We start from the raw sequence: 16,109 nt of genomic DNA, 5'->3' as shown, positions 1-16,109 counted from the left end.
AGATAAATAGTACATAAAATGAAACTTACAAAACATAGGAGTGGTCTTCCACTTTAACATCATCGTTGAACTTATTTCACATAGCAGGGGTTCATAACCTTTTCTGGGTCACGTGCTCTTTGAGTTTGTGAAGAGCTCTGATCCCTTTCCCCACTAAAAAAAATGCACAAATCCTCATAGTGTATATACAGTTGCAAGAGTTCCACATGGTCCCTGAAGCTCATGGTTGGGTGACATGTCCTAAATCAATCATGTGAAAGAGTACCAAAATATTTACGTTCTCTTCGCAGAACTCTGGGATAGAGGAAGAGGAAAAGATGAAGGGGAGAGTAAAGGAGTGAGAGAAGGGGGTGGGCAGGCTGACCAACTCCAGAGCTGAAACACTGGTTCAGAGCAGTGGTCTTCACCCTTTTTGTGTGTGAACTCCCTGAAAGCATTTTGAAAAGTGAAGTCTGTCCACACATATTTTTATGTTGAAATCTAAAATTCTTCATTTTAGGTGAAACGGTTTTAAAGGATATAATTTTCAGTGAACTTAAACACTGACATTCAGCTACAATGATGATCGATCTTTTCCAGTGTACCAGTGAAATACAGATATCACAGTCATTGATACCCACTGATACCCAATCAGTCCAAATAACACACGAGAAAGCTCTTTTCATTCCACCCTCTTAGATGGCACACAATGTTGATTTGTCCCATTATCTGAATGCTAACTAAGATCACAAAAAGTAGTGTCTGTCAGGCTTCTCCACTATAAAGTTACTCCTTTCCCTAATCAGTTTTTTAAAGATTTTATGTGTTTATTTGAGAGAGAGAGCAAGAGAGAGCACGAGAGGGAAAGAGAGAAGCCGACTCCCCACTGAGCAGGGAGTCCGATGCAGGGCTGGATCCCAGGACCCAGAGATCATGACCTGAGCTGAAGGCAGACACTTCACCAACTCAGCCACCAGGCACCCCTTCCCCCATGTAATTAATACATGTTTTGCGGGGAAGTACTTTGAGATATTATGGTTGTCCCCTTCATACACACACACACACACACACACACACACACATTTATGTATGCATATATGTTTGTATGTATGTACATCAGTGTGCTATAATCAATGAGCTATAATCTGTTACAAACATCATTTATCTTGCTCCTCAAGTAGTCCCAGACTTGGCCAGTGGGAGCCCCCACAAGCTGTCTTCTGTGCCTTTTGGTGTATCCCCATCATTCTTTGAGCAATTCTTTACTTTCTAGCACAATAATATGTTCCAGGGTCAACTTAAAATTTCTCTACCCGACCTCAGAATCATTCATGTCTTCAAGGAGCCGTGGTTTCTTTTAGCGGATAATGGTATTTAGAAACAGAGTTTCTAAAAACAGAAGATGAAAGGAAGCAAACGCATTTTTTTAGTGCACAGGTCTCAGAGTGCCATATGACCATAAACTGCCCTTTTCTTATAAGTGAGCTACATTTAAATCCAGGTTCCTTGAAAGAGTTTTGAAACATCATCAAATGTTTTGATTTTATTTTTTTAAGATTATTTATGTATTTATGTATTTATTGGAGAGGGAGAGAGAGAATCCAAAGCAGACTCCACACCATGCATGGAGCCTGATGCAGGGCTGGATCCCAAGACCACAAGATCATGACCTGAGCCGAAACCAAGAGTCAGAGGCTTAAGGGACTGAGCCACCCAGGCGCCCCTGTTTTGATTTTATTAAATATATAATGAATGTTTTGTGGAGAATGCTTATCAAGTTTCATCAGCCTTCGTTCAGTTATTACTTTCGACTGGTATTTGTCACACAGCTCTGTACCTTTAAGAAAAGCAACAAACACAGCACTACCCCCCCATCAGCCTATCATAGAGTTTCCACATTGCGCTGTCAGATGAATATCTACCTATATAACTCAGTCATGAATATGCGAAATTTTATAAAAGGTACACAGATTATTTCATATTGTTTTATGAATTTTGATATCCCTATCTTTAAAGTACAATAAGATGTTCTGTAAGTTGGATGAGCTCCATAATACAGATTGTTAAAGTAACTCTAATACCAGACCTGAGGGGAGAATTTCAAGAATGTTCAGTGATAGGGGCACTTGGGTGGCTCAGTCGATTAAGCGTCTGCCTTCGGCTCAGGTCATGCTGCCAGGGTCCTGGGATCAAGCCCCACATCTGGTTCTCTGCTCGGCAGGGAGCCTGCTCTCCCTCCCTCTCTGTTCCTCTCCCCGTTCTCTATCAAATAAATAAATAATTTTAAAAAAAAGAATGTTCAGTGATTCACTAACAATATGTCACACCTAAGTTGAGTCTACTGTACAAGTGTCTGATTTTGCAGCCCTACCTTATCATTAAAGCAGTTAACATTATATATAATACTTGCAAATTTTTACAGGAAAGATATTGAAAATCATGGTAATAATATTAGTATTGTTATTTTCCTTGACATTGTTTTATTAAAACTATTGTACTTAATCTTTGCACAATTATGTTAATATGTGTGGTATTAAGAAGTGGAGAAATCACTAAAAAAAGTAGTTCAAAGAGGCCTTATGAATATTACATACACTTTCCTGAAAACCAGAGAAAAACATCATGTACTATTCTGTCAAGATAATGTGACACTTAGCAATCCTTTTAGTTGTGTTTTTTTTTTTTAACCTGGTCGGTAAAGAGAATACTTTGAATTGTTCTTTTTAACAGTGCAGTTCAACAATACAATGAAATGTCAATACTTCAGAAAATGAATTAGTAATAATTGTCAGGAATTATAGTCTAGGCAACCTCTGAAACTGGAATGCAAAGTAGGCTTCAGATTATTTTTACACATTTAACCAGAGGAATGCTTTCAACGTGGCTACCTGCTTTTTGTATGTAACTTTCCTTATGTCATTAAGGTCTGTAAGTATTTGAGCACCGAGAACAAGAAGTTAACATCCCACTGTAAAAGGGACAGGATAATGCATTGGACAAAGACAAGACAAATCTCTTTGGTTTTATTCCTGGTGAAGAAAATTGCTTAATGGCCATTCAATCCTAAATGGTCAGCTTTGCTTTAGATTCTTTAGAAGACATCCCTTCAGGGGGCGCCTGGGCGGCTCAGTCAGTTAAGCACCCACCTCTTGATTTCAGTTCAGGTCTTGGTCTCAGGGTCTCAAGATCAAGCCCCGCAGGCTCAGCGCTCAGTGCAGAGTCTGCTTGTCCCTCTCCCTCTGCTCCTCCCCAATTTGCGCTTGCCCCTCTCTCTCAAAGAAAGAATGAAAGAAAAGAAAAATAATATCTTCTTTTTAAAAAATCCCTTAAGGAGAAGTTTCTCTATCCATATTATTCTGCCCATGTCAAAAATGCTACAGTGGAATATTACTCAGCCATAAAAAAGAATGATATCTTGCCATTTGCAACAACATGGATGGACCTAGAGAGTATTATGCTAAGTGAAATAAGTCAAAGACAAATACCATATGATTTCACTTATATATGGAATTCAAGAAATAAAACAAATGAGCCAAGGGGAATGAAGAGAGAGTGAGTCAAACCAAGAAACAGACTCTTAACTATAAAGAACAAACTCATGGTTATCAGGAGGGAGGTGGGTGGGCAGATGGGTAAAATAGGTGATAGGGATGAAGGAGGGCACTTGTGAGGATTGAATCTCTATATTGTACACCTGAAACTATTGTTACACTGTTATGTTAACTAGAATTTAAATAAAAACTTTAAAAGAAAACAAAGGTTAGATCTGCACATTAAAAAAATGTTTTTTTAAAGAAAAGCTGAAGTTCTTCCAAGTACTACCCAGTACTTGAGTTAGCTTTTGTTAATTAGAAAATATCTTACAAAAACCTCACAGAGTTTCAGACAGAAATTTCTCATCTAGTTATGAGTCTACGAAAGGGACTGGCTTACCTATAATGAGTGATTATTGTTCATAGTCAATTGAGTATACACGAGAAGAAAACGCCAGTTAGAATAGAAAAATAGAGATAAGGTAGGGTAAGGTCTGTAGGGAGAAACTGACTAGCAGAGATTGTAGGACTGCAAAACCTGGCCATGTCCGTGAACTGAGAATGGAAGGGAGTCATTCAAGGGAAATGACTGGTGGAAAGAAATTTGAGGGAAAGAAAATCTAAATTGTAATCGTACCACAAAGGACTAGTGGTGGAGTCACTGTTGCCAAATTTCTAAATTATACCACAAATTTCCACTCTAAAGTAGCTGCCTGCAAGTAATTGGAAAAAATGTTGCTGAGCTATTCAGTCTTTGGAACTGGACAATTTAGAATATTAGCAAATTCTTTTATTATTAGTCATCTATTAATGATCTGAAAACCAAAACTCTATAAAGAATGTTGTAGAATTTCAAAGCTCATGGGTAGGTGGAAGTAGGATAGTTATGACTCTAGGTGAAAAGTTGGAACAGAGAATGCTGGGTTTTCTGATTTAATAGAAATGTATGGAAGGGTGAAAGACTTGTTTGGTCAAATGGAGAGTTAAGGTAAATAATTCAGGTTAGAATTATTCTAAATTTGAGGAATTTCACAAGTTCATTTGATAAATTAAGCAGATTAAAATGAAATAATATTTAACCTCTTGGTGATTGTTGAATTTTACCAACCCCCCCAAAACAAAACAAAAACATGAAGTCATGAAACAGCATGGTTGAAAGTTGTAGAGCCCCTTGCATATTAGCTAAAATTCAACAGCAATTTTTCAGGTAACTCCAGCTGGTGGGGAGACACTGACTTTTGCCATGTCGAGAGGATACTTAGATGACATGAACCCTGGAATCTGTTCTCTTATCAGAGGTCAGGTTAGGATTGTGTCTTCCTGTCCCAGAAGCATGGCTCGGAAACAGATCGGAAGGGAGAAGAAAGTGTAAGGAGTTACTGCTCTTCATAAATCAGCTTTGCTCTCTTGGGAAAAAAATGTGGCTAGCATTTTGCAGAATTGCTTGAAGGAAAATAACCTTAGAAATGCAGTTGATAAAGACCAAACATTTAAAAGACCTGTAATTTAAAATGAGAATACTGAAAATTCTCTTTAGGTCATTACACTTTCTATTACAAGGAAATGACTTACTCTGGTGACAATTGACCTGAGGTAGAGACAAGGAAGCTTTCAGAAGCAAAATTATTAACAAATATGAAAGTCATCACACCCAGATGTACAGTAAAGTAAAACGGATTATACTTTAGTAAACGAGGTAAAGATTCAAAAATAATGACTCAAACATTCTCAGTCGGTTTTTTTTTTTTTTTGGAATTTTTAAATTTCTTCATTAAAGTATAATTGACATACAACATGACATTACTTTTATGTGTACTAAATAATGATTCAATATTTATATATATTGCAAAATGATCACCACAGGTCTAGTTAATATCCATCACCACACATAGTTACAGAATTTTCTTTTAATCTATGAGAACTTTTAACATCTAGTTTCTTTTCAGCTTTCAAATATGCAATACAGTGTAACTAATTATGGTTGCCATGGTGTAATTACACCCCCATGACTTATTTATAAGTTGGTACTTATTTGGAATTTTGTACCCTTTAACTCCTTTCACCCATTTTGCCCACCCCCAACTCCCTGCCTCCAGCAACCATCAATCTCTTCTCTGTATCTATGAGCTTGGGGTGTGTGTTTGTGTTTTAGATTCCACATGTGAGATCATATGATCATATGATATTTGTCTTTCTCTGACTTATTTCAGTTAGCATGATACCCTCAGGTTCCACCCATGTTGTTGCAAATGGCAAGATTTCATTTTTTATGGCTGAATAATATTCCATTTTGTGTGTGTGCATGTGTGTATCACAGCTTCTTTATCCATTAAGCCACTGATGACCACTTAGGTTGTTTCCATGCCTTGGCTGTTGTAAATAATGCTGCAGTGATCATGGAGGTGCTGGTATCTTTTTGAGTAAGTGGTTTCATTTTCTTTGGATAAATACTGAGAAGTGGCATTGCTACATCATATGCTAGTTCTGTTTTTAAGTTTTTGTGGACCCGCCATACTGTTTTCCACAGTGGTTACAGCAACTTATATTCCCACCAAAAGTGCACAAGGTTCCCTTTTCTTCACATCTTGTTAATACCTGTTATTTCTTATCTTCTTGGTACTAGCCATTCTAACAGTTGAGGGTCTATGTCATTTTCGTTTTGAGTTGCATTTTCCCGACGACGAATGTCGTTGAACACCTCATGTACATGTTGGCCATCCATATGTCTTCTTTGGAAAAGTTTATTCAGGGGCGCCTGGATGGCTCAGTCGGTTTTGATTTCACTAAGGTCATGATCTCAGGGTTGTGAGATCAAGCCCCACATTGGGTTCCCCACTCAGCAGGGAGTCTGCTTGAGACTCTCTCTATCTGTCCCTCTCCGCCCCATGCTAAGTAAGTCTTTAAAAAAAAAGAAAAATGTCTGTACAGATACTCTGCCTATTATTTTAATTGGATTATTTAGTTTTTTGCTATTGAGTTGTATGAGTTCTTTATGTATTTTGGATATTAACCCCTTATCAGATAATAGGATTCGCAAATATCTTCTCCCATTCTGTGGGCTGCCTTTTCTTCTTATTGATTCTCAGTCATTTTTTTTATTTCTTTGCAACATTAAAGATTCCTTCAAGGTTTATTTTTTTCTTCCACTTTGATATCTGGATAAGAAAAATTCCCAGTGGCAATTGCAATCCACTTCTGATGCATTTGTCAAGCAAATAAAAAGCATTCCAGAGAGAGCTCTGTCCTCACAAGCTGTATTCAGGGCTGGGTATGCTGCACACTGAAACCGCACGGGTAGCACAGTAACATCAGTAAGGCGAGATGTAGAAGGAAAACAACTGCTCAAAAATTTCCGCAACTCAAGAAAGCGTGAAGCCCAGGACCTGGTCCGTAATAGGTATTCCATACGTGATTGTTGAAATCTACAGTTTCCATTTTTGTATACTGTTACTTTTACTACCCTTGCCTAATACATTCATTATTTTGCACAGTTGTAATAAAAATAAACATATAATTTTTTTCTTTATCACTTTAACATATCATCATAGGAGAAAAGAGTTTCTATAGCTGAGGACTTCTCGTAAACACTGTCTTCTTAAATGGCCTTTATTAATCTCAATATTATGCTATTAAAAATATGGTTCAGGGGCATCAGCCTGGCTCAGTCGGAAGAGCATGCAACTCTTGATCTCAGGATCAGGAGTTCAAATCCCATGTTGGCTGTAGAGATTACTTAAATAAATTTTAAAAACATTAAAAATATATATAGGGTTCAGAGAATTTCTTTTTTTTTTTTTAAGATTTTATTTATTTATTCGACAGAGATAGAGACAGCCAGCGAGAGAGGGAACACAAGCAGGGGGAGTGGGAGAGGAAGAAGCAGGCTCATAGCAGAAGAGCCTGATGTGGGGCTCGATCCCAGATCGCCGGGATCACGCCCTGAGCTGAAGGCAGACGCTTAACCGCTGTGCCACCCAGGCGCCCCTCAGAGAATTTCTTCATACGTATTTTTTCCTTTGGTGAAAATTCTTGCCCAGAATAAATTTCTATGGATTAATTGACTTTTATCAAAGGCTATGAACATTTTAGTGATTAGTAAAATTGGTTGATAAATTGCTTTCTCTTCAGGCTGTACCCACACACACTGATAAAGAACTTATGCAAATAGCAGGTTTAGATGAGAGCCCCTGAGAGTGTTCCTATGGGAAGAGGGCTGTGTCAGTCACTGGTCACAGACTTCTCACTAGTCAGTCAGAAAGTATGCAAGAGTCTAGTTTGTTCAAATTACCCTGTTGGGTACTTTTATGAGAAGAAATAAATAGGATGCATAGTCTCTGTCATTAAGCTTACTATCCAGGTTGGGAAACTAAACTTTATTCAGTCACTCTATCCAAAGCACTGTCCTAAATGCTGCAGTGTGGAATTGGGTGAGTAGAAAGGCTGAGCTTGCTAAGAAGTTAGCCAGTAATCTTTACCCTCAAAGAATCTGCCTTGTTGTTGGTTGGTTGGAGTCAATGGGATGATAAATATTCTTTATGGTTACAAATGAGCCTCCTGTGAACTTCATAAATTACCAGTTTCTAGAATAGTGAACTTCCATCTTTCTTAGGCCATCCTATCAACCTTAAGTGATTTAGGAAAATTGCTCTAAAAGCATTGAAATATATGGCAAGTGCTTGGTTTTAAATTATGTTGCTACCATTCTAAGGGCCTCCTTGGTATTAGTTGAGATGCTTTAGAGGACCTGAACTGTAGGACTTGAAACCGCTCCCGAGGAGGCAAATACCTCTGTAATCATGAGACTTTGCTACCTTAGAAATCTGTAGATGCTTCAAAAGTGTTCATAGTTGCTGACAAAGATGTTGGTGATTCTTCTAACGTAAAAGCATTCTTTAAGTTTAAAGGTTACATTCCACAAGGATGGTGAAGCCTAGGTTGTGGGGTGGCCTAGTCAAGTATTGTCATGCAAAGTGGTGAGAATGACAAAGGTTAGGGGGTGAGTGGGGAGAAGGAAATTGATTTAAATGATTGTTATAACAGGCATGATTTTCTTCATGTTGAAGATATTAGTGGCATCACAGACTTCTTAGAATGGTGAGGCGATTTTACAAAGACTAAAAAGTTTGAGGAAACATACTTTGAACCTTAACTATGAAGAGACCCAGCTGCATCGCTCTCCTGAAAGGAACAGGCTTCTCCCATCAGAGTCAACCAAGAGGCACAGTACACTCTTCTTATTGGAGCATGTTTCCCAAACATGTTTGATTTTTCTACCATCCATTCATTCATTTATCCAACAAATACTGAATTCCAACTATGTACACTCTTCTAAGCTCTGGGAAAGCTGAACAAGACATGGCAGACTTATCCTCTCTATTGCCATGAAGCCAGGAGGGCAATTAAACCATTAGTTGTAATACATTGTGCTGACAGTAATGCTAGGGATGTACAGACCGCTGGAATGACCCTGACATAGTCGGGGGGTGGGGGGGGCAGGGAGTGGCTCCGTGAAGAAGTCTAGTTTAGGATGGGTAGGAAATGCAGGAGGCACTAAGAAGGACTGGGGAACAGTATTCTGAACAGAGAAAATAATGAGCAGTGAACGAATAAAGGCAAAAGAATGAGTGGCATGTTCAAGGAAATCAATGTTCAGAATGGCCCCCAAGAGTAGCCTTTGAGAACGATTGTGCTTAGGATTGAGGCTGAAACAGGTAAACCCTAGACCATATGAGCCACTTTAAAGAGTTTGGACTTCATCTTAAGTGAAACGGGAATCAATTGAATGATTTTATTCAAGGGAAAGTGCCTGGTCGATAATGTGTTTATTAAAGCACACTCTGGCTGCTGTGTGGATAACGCCTGTGGAGGGAGCTGGGTTAAGTCAGCAAGACTGGTTAGGAGGACAGGACCACAGTTTTGACAACGGGAATGGAGAGAAGTGAAAGGAATTGAGAGAAAAGGAGGTGTAAGTCAGCAAGACTCGAGCCTGATCTGATTGAGGAAGAGGAAGAACAGATTATATTGAAGTTCAGCTTGGGAAACGTAGTGGTTAATGGTGCTGTGCACTGTGATAAGAAGTTAGGTAAGAACAGGTTTGAGGAGTTAGAGGATTTCATTTGGAGACGGGCTGAGTTCGAGATGCTTGGAAGTCATCTAAAGTGAAGGTGTTCACCAAGTCAGTTATACAGATACAGAATTCAGTAGGGAGATTAGACCTAGAAATATGGATTTGGGAGTCATCCATTGGAAGGATATGAGAAGCATAGAACCTTGCGGAACAAAGCTAGTCAAGAAGAGGCTAAGAGAAAGGGAGCCTCCAAGCTGACTGAGAAGAATTAGCCTGAATGGTAAAGCAACACCTTGAGAGGGCTCTGACTTGGTAACTAGGACCAAAGCTTGGGAGGGAGGGAGGGAGGGAGGGAGGAGTCAGCAAAACCATTAGCAGCTGTGACGATCAGGCAGAATAGGGACAGAGAACCATGGCTGGATTTAGTCACAAGGATGAGAACAGCTCCTTTCGAGGTTAGAGGGCAAGTGACTTCCATTGTCTCTTCATTGTCTATTTTTTTTTTAAAGATTTTATTTATTTATTCGACAGGATAGAGACAGCCAGCGAGAGAGGGAACACAAGCAGAGGGAGTGGGAGAGGAAGAAGCAGGCTCATAGCGGAGGAGCCTGATGTGGGGCTCGATCCCAGAACGCCGGGATCACACCCTGAGCCGAAGGCAGACGCTTAACCGCTGGGCCACCCAGGCGCCCCTCACTGTCTTCTTTTTCTTGTAAATCAGCTCACGAGACCTGTGCGCACTGTGCAAAAGTTAAGAATTCATGGAACTGGGGGCGGGGGTGGTAGACCTGTTCCCTGAGTCAAGTGTATGAGCTTCAGGAATATTAGCCGTGATCCTTCAGGTGCTATTTTTGCTCATTTTTGGTCCTCCGCTTTGTTACTAAGTGGTATAGATTGCTTAGTTTTAGGGAGATGAGATACTATTTAAGTTATTGAAAGATTTTTTTTAATAAAAATCCAGTGAAACAAAAATGTTCTAGTGCATAAGGGGTAACTGTAATTATCCAGAGCGCCACAAGCATTAACATTTCAATCAAGGAAAGCTGGACTTACATAAATGTGATGTTCTAATTTCGTTGAAAACAAAAAAGCACCTTCGGAGTTTGAATATGCAATTTTATCCTCTTTAACAGAAATGGGTCTGTACTTTAGGACACTGTTCTTTCATCAATAAAGAATACATTGCTGTGGACAATTCTATAAGGTCAGGATTTTTTTTTTTTTTAAGGAACAAGAATAAGGAATTCTTTGTTTTGACAGCCTTAGGTTGGTTTTTGAGGGACTCTCTTTTATTTTTCTCTTGGTTTCCTCCCTCGTTTTTAAGCTTTGAGTTTGAATGGCTTTGTTCCCTAAATCTAGTATCATGAGGAATAGTAGAAAGATCAGGGCACAATAGAGAGGGAATGGATACCACTGTTGGTTTAGCTAAGTAGCTCTTTCACAGATACTGGAAAAACTTTTGTTGTCCCAGTATCTTTAGGAAATTATGGCAGTCTGTCCTCACCGCAGTATAACCTGCTACAGGGTGGATTTCCATACAATGTGAATTTGCCCTGTGCTCTTCCAAAAGATGTTTAGTCCTTAGAATTAATAAGATTGTACTGGCCAGGCAGAATAATAGGGTGGAGCTAGACATCCAAGTTTGAATTCTGGCTTCGCTACATATTTACTGGATCTTAAGTTTTTTTAACTTCCTAGCCTCAGTGAAATGGGGGAAATAACAGAATCATCCTCATCGAGTTAACATTTTTAAAAAGAGCGACACCTAGCATAGTAGGCATATATACATACATAGAGAATTTTACACAATCCCATGACCTAGACCTGTGTTAATAATGAGACTCCTTTTTATTATGAGTAATGCTTATTGAGTTCCACACTGAATGCATCATTATATTTTAAAATATTATTCCAGTTATAATGATGAGTAGAAGGTAAACATAAACACTCTTGCCTTGGCCTTCCTCTGACTGATGAACTCCATCACCCAGTGTATCTGGCCAGGAATGTTCAGCTGCATCTTTTTTTTTTTTTTTTAAGATTTTATTTATTTGAGAGAGAGAGAGAGAATGAGTGTGGGGGAGGGGTGAAGGGAGAAGAAGGCTCCTCGCTGAGCAGGGAGCCTGACACAGGGCTTGATCCCAGGACCCAGGCGCCCCTGTTCAGCCGCGTCTTTTATGTATGCCTTCAGCATGTCCCAAGCACCTCATGACTTAAAGATCCATATAATTCAGGGGTTAAGTAATCCATTGCATTTCTGGGGAGAGCTGCAAAGAGACCTCAGACCATGGTGCTACTGGATGCTTAGAACCTGTGAATTATATTGCAGGGGGAAATGTCCCATGTTTTCAGTTCTGTGTCACTTAGTCTATATCTGGTACTCTCCTTTAAGCTCTCAAAGTACCCTTGGCAAGCTATAGCATCACAAGCCTCATTGTCATAATTAGTCATTGGGTAGTCCTTTATATTTTAACGATACACACACACACACACACACATATCACTTGTTTCTCTTGTGAAATAGATTATTATTATCCTTATTTTATAGATAAGCGATCTGAAGCTCAGAAAAGGTAAACCTGCTCACCAGTGGGCTCACAGGCTGTGAGTGATAGAGTTGGAACTGGAGGCTGTCCTACATCCCCTCTGTTTTATCAGCTGCTAGTAGAGACTATGAGGTAGAATAATGGATGGTAATAGGGAAAAATGACTCAAATTGGCTAAGCCGGGTGGGGGGGGAGCCATTTGCAAAACAGTGTTTAATGTAAGACCATTTTTGTAAAGATATTAATGATAATCAAAATGGAGGAGGCAGAAAGTACAGTTAGTATACGGAGAAGACGTGTGTGCCCTAAGACGCCTGTTCTACACCCGAGGAAGTGGCGGCCTCGACAGGTTGAGTAACTTCACTGATTCCACAAACATTCATTGAGAAACTATTCCTTGGACTTACTCTCCAAACGGGCCTCCAAGTGGGCTTGCCAGTTCTCATTCCTTTGCTTTCCCTGAAAGCAGAAACAAAATATTTTACTGCTTATTTAGTAAACAGAGAATTCCCCGCTGACCATTGTGGGGTCGGATACAGAGCTCTTGCACACACCGCTTCCGCTCTCTCAAACCTGTGTTTGCCTCCCGAGCACACAGCATGGCTTCCAGAACCAACTGGGTCACCTGGGTTCACATTCCAGGCTTTGACTCAGGCTTGCTGCTCCTACTGTGTCTCCCTGCCTTTTCTTGAAATTACGGATAAAAACAAAAAACAAAAAACAGAACGTTGAAAAAGGTTAGAGATTGCCATTTTACAGCTGCAGAAGTTTCGATGGCAGGATCCGTGTGCAAAATAAGCACATCTCGTACCGCTAATACAGTCCGGGTCAGAGAGCTGCGAGTTCACAGATCAGTTTTTAGAGCCCTGTCCATAGAAAGCGGAGTGTCACCCTGCACAACGGGCCGAGTTCCACCAATTCTCAGACCTCCCGTATCACAAAGGGCTACCATCTTCTTGTTTACAGCACGACCATAAAACGATCCGAAGATAAAGCACACAAAATGCTGACTGTCATGCGGGTGTCTCTTTTGTGTTTTGTCCGCGTGACGCTCCAGGTGGGAGAGTTCAGAGCCCATGCCGCTGAGTGGACGGCCAACGTGACGGCCGAGTTCAAGGAGACCAGGAGGCGCCTGAGCGTGGAGATCTACGACAAGTTCCAACGCGCCACCTCCATTAAACGGAAGCTGTCCGCGGAGCTCGCCGGGAACCACAACCAAGAGCTGACTCCGTGCAGGAGGACCCTGTCCGTGAATCACCTAGCCAGCGAGAGGGACGTCTTGCCTCCCTTACTGAAAACTGAGAGTATCTATTTGAATGGATTGACGCCACACTGTGCAGGCGAGGAAATTGCTGTTATCGAGAACATGAAATAACCCTCTCTTTGAAGAGCCTTAGGCGTAGCCATAGGTGAGGACTTCTTATGCCCTTTATGACTGTTGCTGGTAGCATTTTTTAAATTGTGCATGAGCTCCCAAGGGGGAAAAAAAATAGATACACCCATCATGGCCATCTACCATCAAGAGAATTTGGAATTCTGAGCCAGCACTCTATCTTTTTGATGATGCTTGTTGGGCGGTCCACTTTCTTTGACAAGTGGAAAAACAAGCAATGTCTGATGCCTTTTTGTGCCCAGACTGTTTTCCTCCCTCTTTTCGTAATGTGCCATAAGGCCTCAGAATGAATTATAATTGTTTCTGGTAATGATGTAGCTTCGAGGGATCAGTCCTTAACTTTTCAGGGTCTACCTATCTGAGCCTAGATATGGACCATTCATGGATGACAACGTTTCTTTTTGTAAATGGCAAGAGATTCTTATGCAGCCTTTTACCTAAGAAATTTTCTGTCCGTGCCTTATCTTCCGAAGAAACAGACCCCCTCTAGCTAATGTGTGCTTTCTCCTTCCCCGCCCCACCCCTAGGCTCACCTCTGCAGCCCTTTATCCCACAACTCCCGTTTGAATACCATACCTTGCTGGGAACAGTGTGTAAACTGAAGTGATGATGCCCGAAGAAGAAATAGATGCCAAAGTAGATGGACATTGAAGCAACACTCAGAAATTCTAGCGTTAAAGGCACTGCAAAGAAATGAGGGCACAGATGGCCCCTCTGAGTATTTATTTGACTCAGGTACCAATGGTACACATCCACAGTGTAATTATTTCCAGCCCGGTAACGTTGGCTGCTCCAAAGAGTCCCTTTTTTTCCTGGCAGTATTTGGAAGTTATCATTTATTCATAACTACACATTTTGAAAGGTGGAAGCAGAAGAAAAAAATATATATATATGATCTGACAGAAGGAAGCTGTTAAACACGGATATTATTGGAGGTGATTTGAGACAATTGGTGTGACTTACTGTTCTGAGGAAAAGAAGATAGCACAATAATGTGTTCGACCATTTGCTAATAAACATCATACTGCCAGCACCTATTTGCTTTTTGGTGTAGAAGGCTTATCCGATTTCCTTTCCCCGGGTGACTTTTGCCAGACAGGGGAGGTGATGCTGTAGTCGGAGTTGGGCACCGCCTCACCTTGTGTGGTGTCCCTCTGGAGCTGTGACAGAGCATGAGAGAAGCTGAAACTGGGATCACTGTGATATTGCACATGGAAAAAAAATGCAGATTGCAGGCATAATTCATCTTTGACATTAGAGAAAAAGCTCTTCTAGCACAATTTAAATCTTGAGAGTTTTTTTTTTTTAAGATAGAAAAGGCTGATAACCCTTTTTAGTTGAATTTTATATCCTGTAACTCTTTGGATGTTTCCAAGATTCAGAAGAAATTCATTAATGGCACCTAGTAGATTGCTACTCTCCTTTATTTTCATACTTAGATCTGCTGTACGTTGTATATGTAATTTTTCAAATGCAGAATGAAGATGACTGCCCCAAATACAATTGCAAAACATTTCTTTTATTTGGGGGGCAAGGGTGGTGGAAATATCTGAATAAGTGGCATTCAGATTAGGGTCTTAGAAAATAAACCGAGGATCTTAAAAAAACCATATCTAAATAAATGCTTATTTTCCAAAATTAAAATTTAAGCTAGAAATGTAAATATTCAGTTAACTTGTTGAAGGTACTTTTATAAACTGAAAAAATTCTAACCAAAATTTTAGCAAGTCAGGCTCTTTTAGAAAGAAAGCTACACCCATTTCCTCAGTAACTGTTCTGAAAGTTCATATGGTGGAATGCACCATGTATAAACTGTGAATTGTATTGACAAATAAAGTTTGTAATTAAAGTCAGCATTTTCTGAGTCTCCTGCTTGCTGCTGAGAATGGAGATGGGATTCTAGCCGAGAACTCTAGTATGTCACTTTTCATGCTGAGTTTCCCGTGGCTCCTTCGTTCACAATATTCAAGAAATATTTTTGATGCAGTATTACTACCCTTGTTAAATATGTGCAGAATGTTCTTCTTGGTGACTGTTAATCAAAAGTAAATATCCTGACATTTCCCTTTGGAAATACGATATTTTAAACAGCATGTAAATTCAAGATTGTTTCTATTACATTATGACATAGTAATGTCTTATTTTATCATTGTTAGACCTTCTCTTGACACTGAAATAATCTGAACGCCAAACACAGGCACCTAAATATTTTTTCCCTTACAAAAAAATAATCAAACATCTTGGCAGTGTCGAAGCCCAAAGAAGTCAGTTGCCAACTCATCTCCTAGACCTCATGCCCCAAATATTTGAACAACATACATTATCAATATCTTGCATAATGTATTGATTCATCCCCAAGCACCTTGATGCTCAGTAAATATCCTAAACCTGGTTCCCAACATTATCCTCAAAATTGGGGAAAATCTAAGAAAAACTGTGTATTATATCAATTTTATTTCCTCAAGCTTTGATGTGTTTACTGACTGTGGAGAGAACCTTGATACGGATTTTGACATAGTCTAGAATTTTCTAGTGAATTTATTTTTTCACAGGGCCAGTTTTAAGAACGAGCAGTTTTGCCCTGAAGAATA

At 39.8% G+C, this 16,109-nt stretch overlaps 1 protein-coding gene across 1 annotated transcript in view; it reads left to right on the top strand.

Moving 5' to 3' along the window:
- KCNK2 (potassium two pore domain channel subfamily K member 2) overlaps nt 1-15,633 on the top strand; it is a 133,532-nt gene extending 117,899 nt beyond the window's left edge. Inside the window, exon 7 of the mRNA XM_008701147.1 lies at nt 13,183-15,633. Within this exon, the coding sequence (XP_008699369.1) occupies nt 13,183-13,500 (318 nt within the window). The 3' untranslated portion in view covers nt 13,501-15,633. The remainder of the gene's footprint in view (nt 1-13,182) is intronic.
- The last annotated feature ends 476 nt before the right edge of the window (nt 15,634-16,109 follow it).

The sequence above is a fragment of the Ursus maritimus genome, unplaced genomic scaffold (assembly GCF_017311325.1).
Source record: "Ursus maritimus isolate PB19 unplaced genomic scaffold, ASM1731132v1 scaffold_2, whole genome shotgun sequence".
Classification (NCBI taxonomy): Eukaryota; Metazoa; Chordata; class Mammalia; order Carnivora; family Ursidae; genus Ursus; species Ursus maritimus.
Note: the sequence above shows the minus strand (reverse complement) of the source record. Positions and strands in the feature narration are given on the sequence as shown.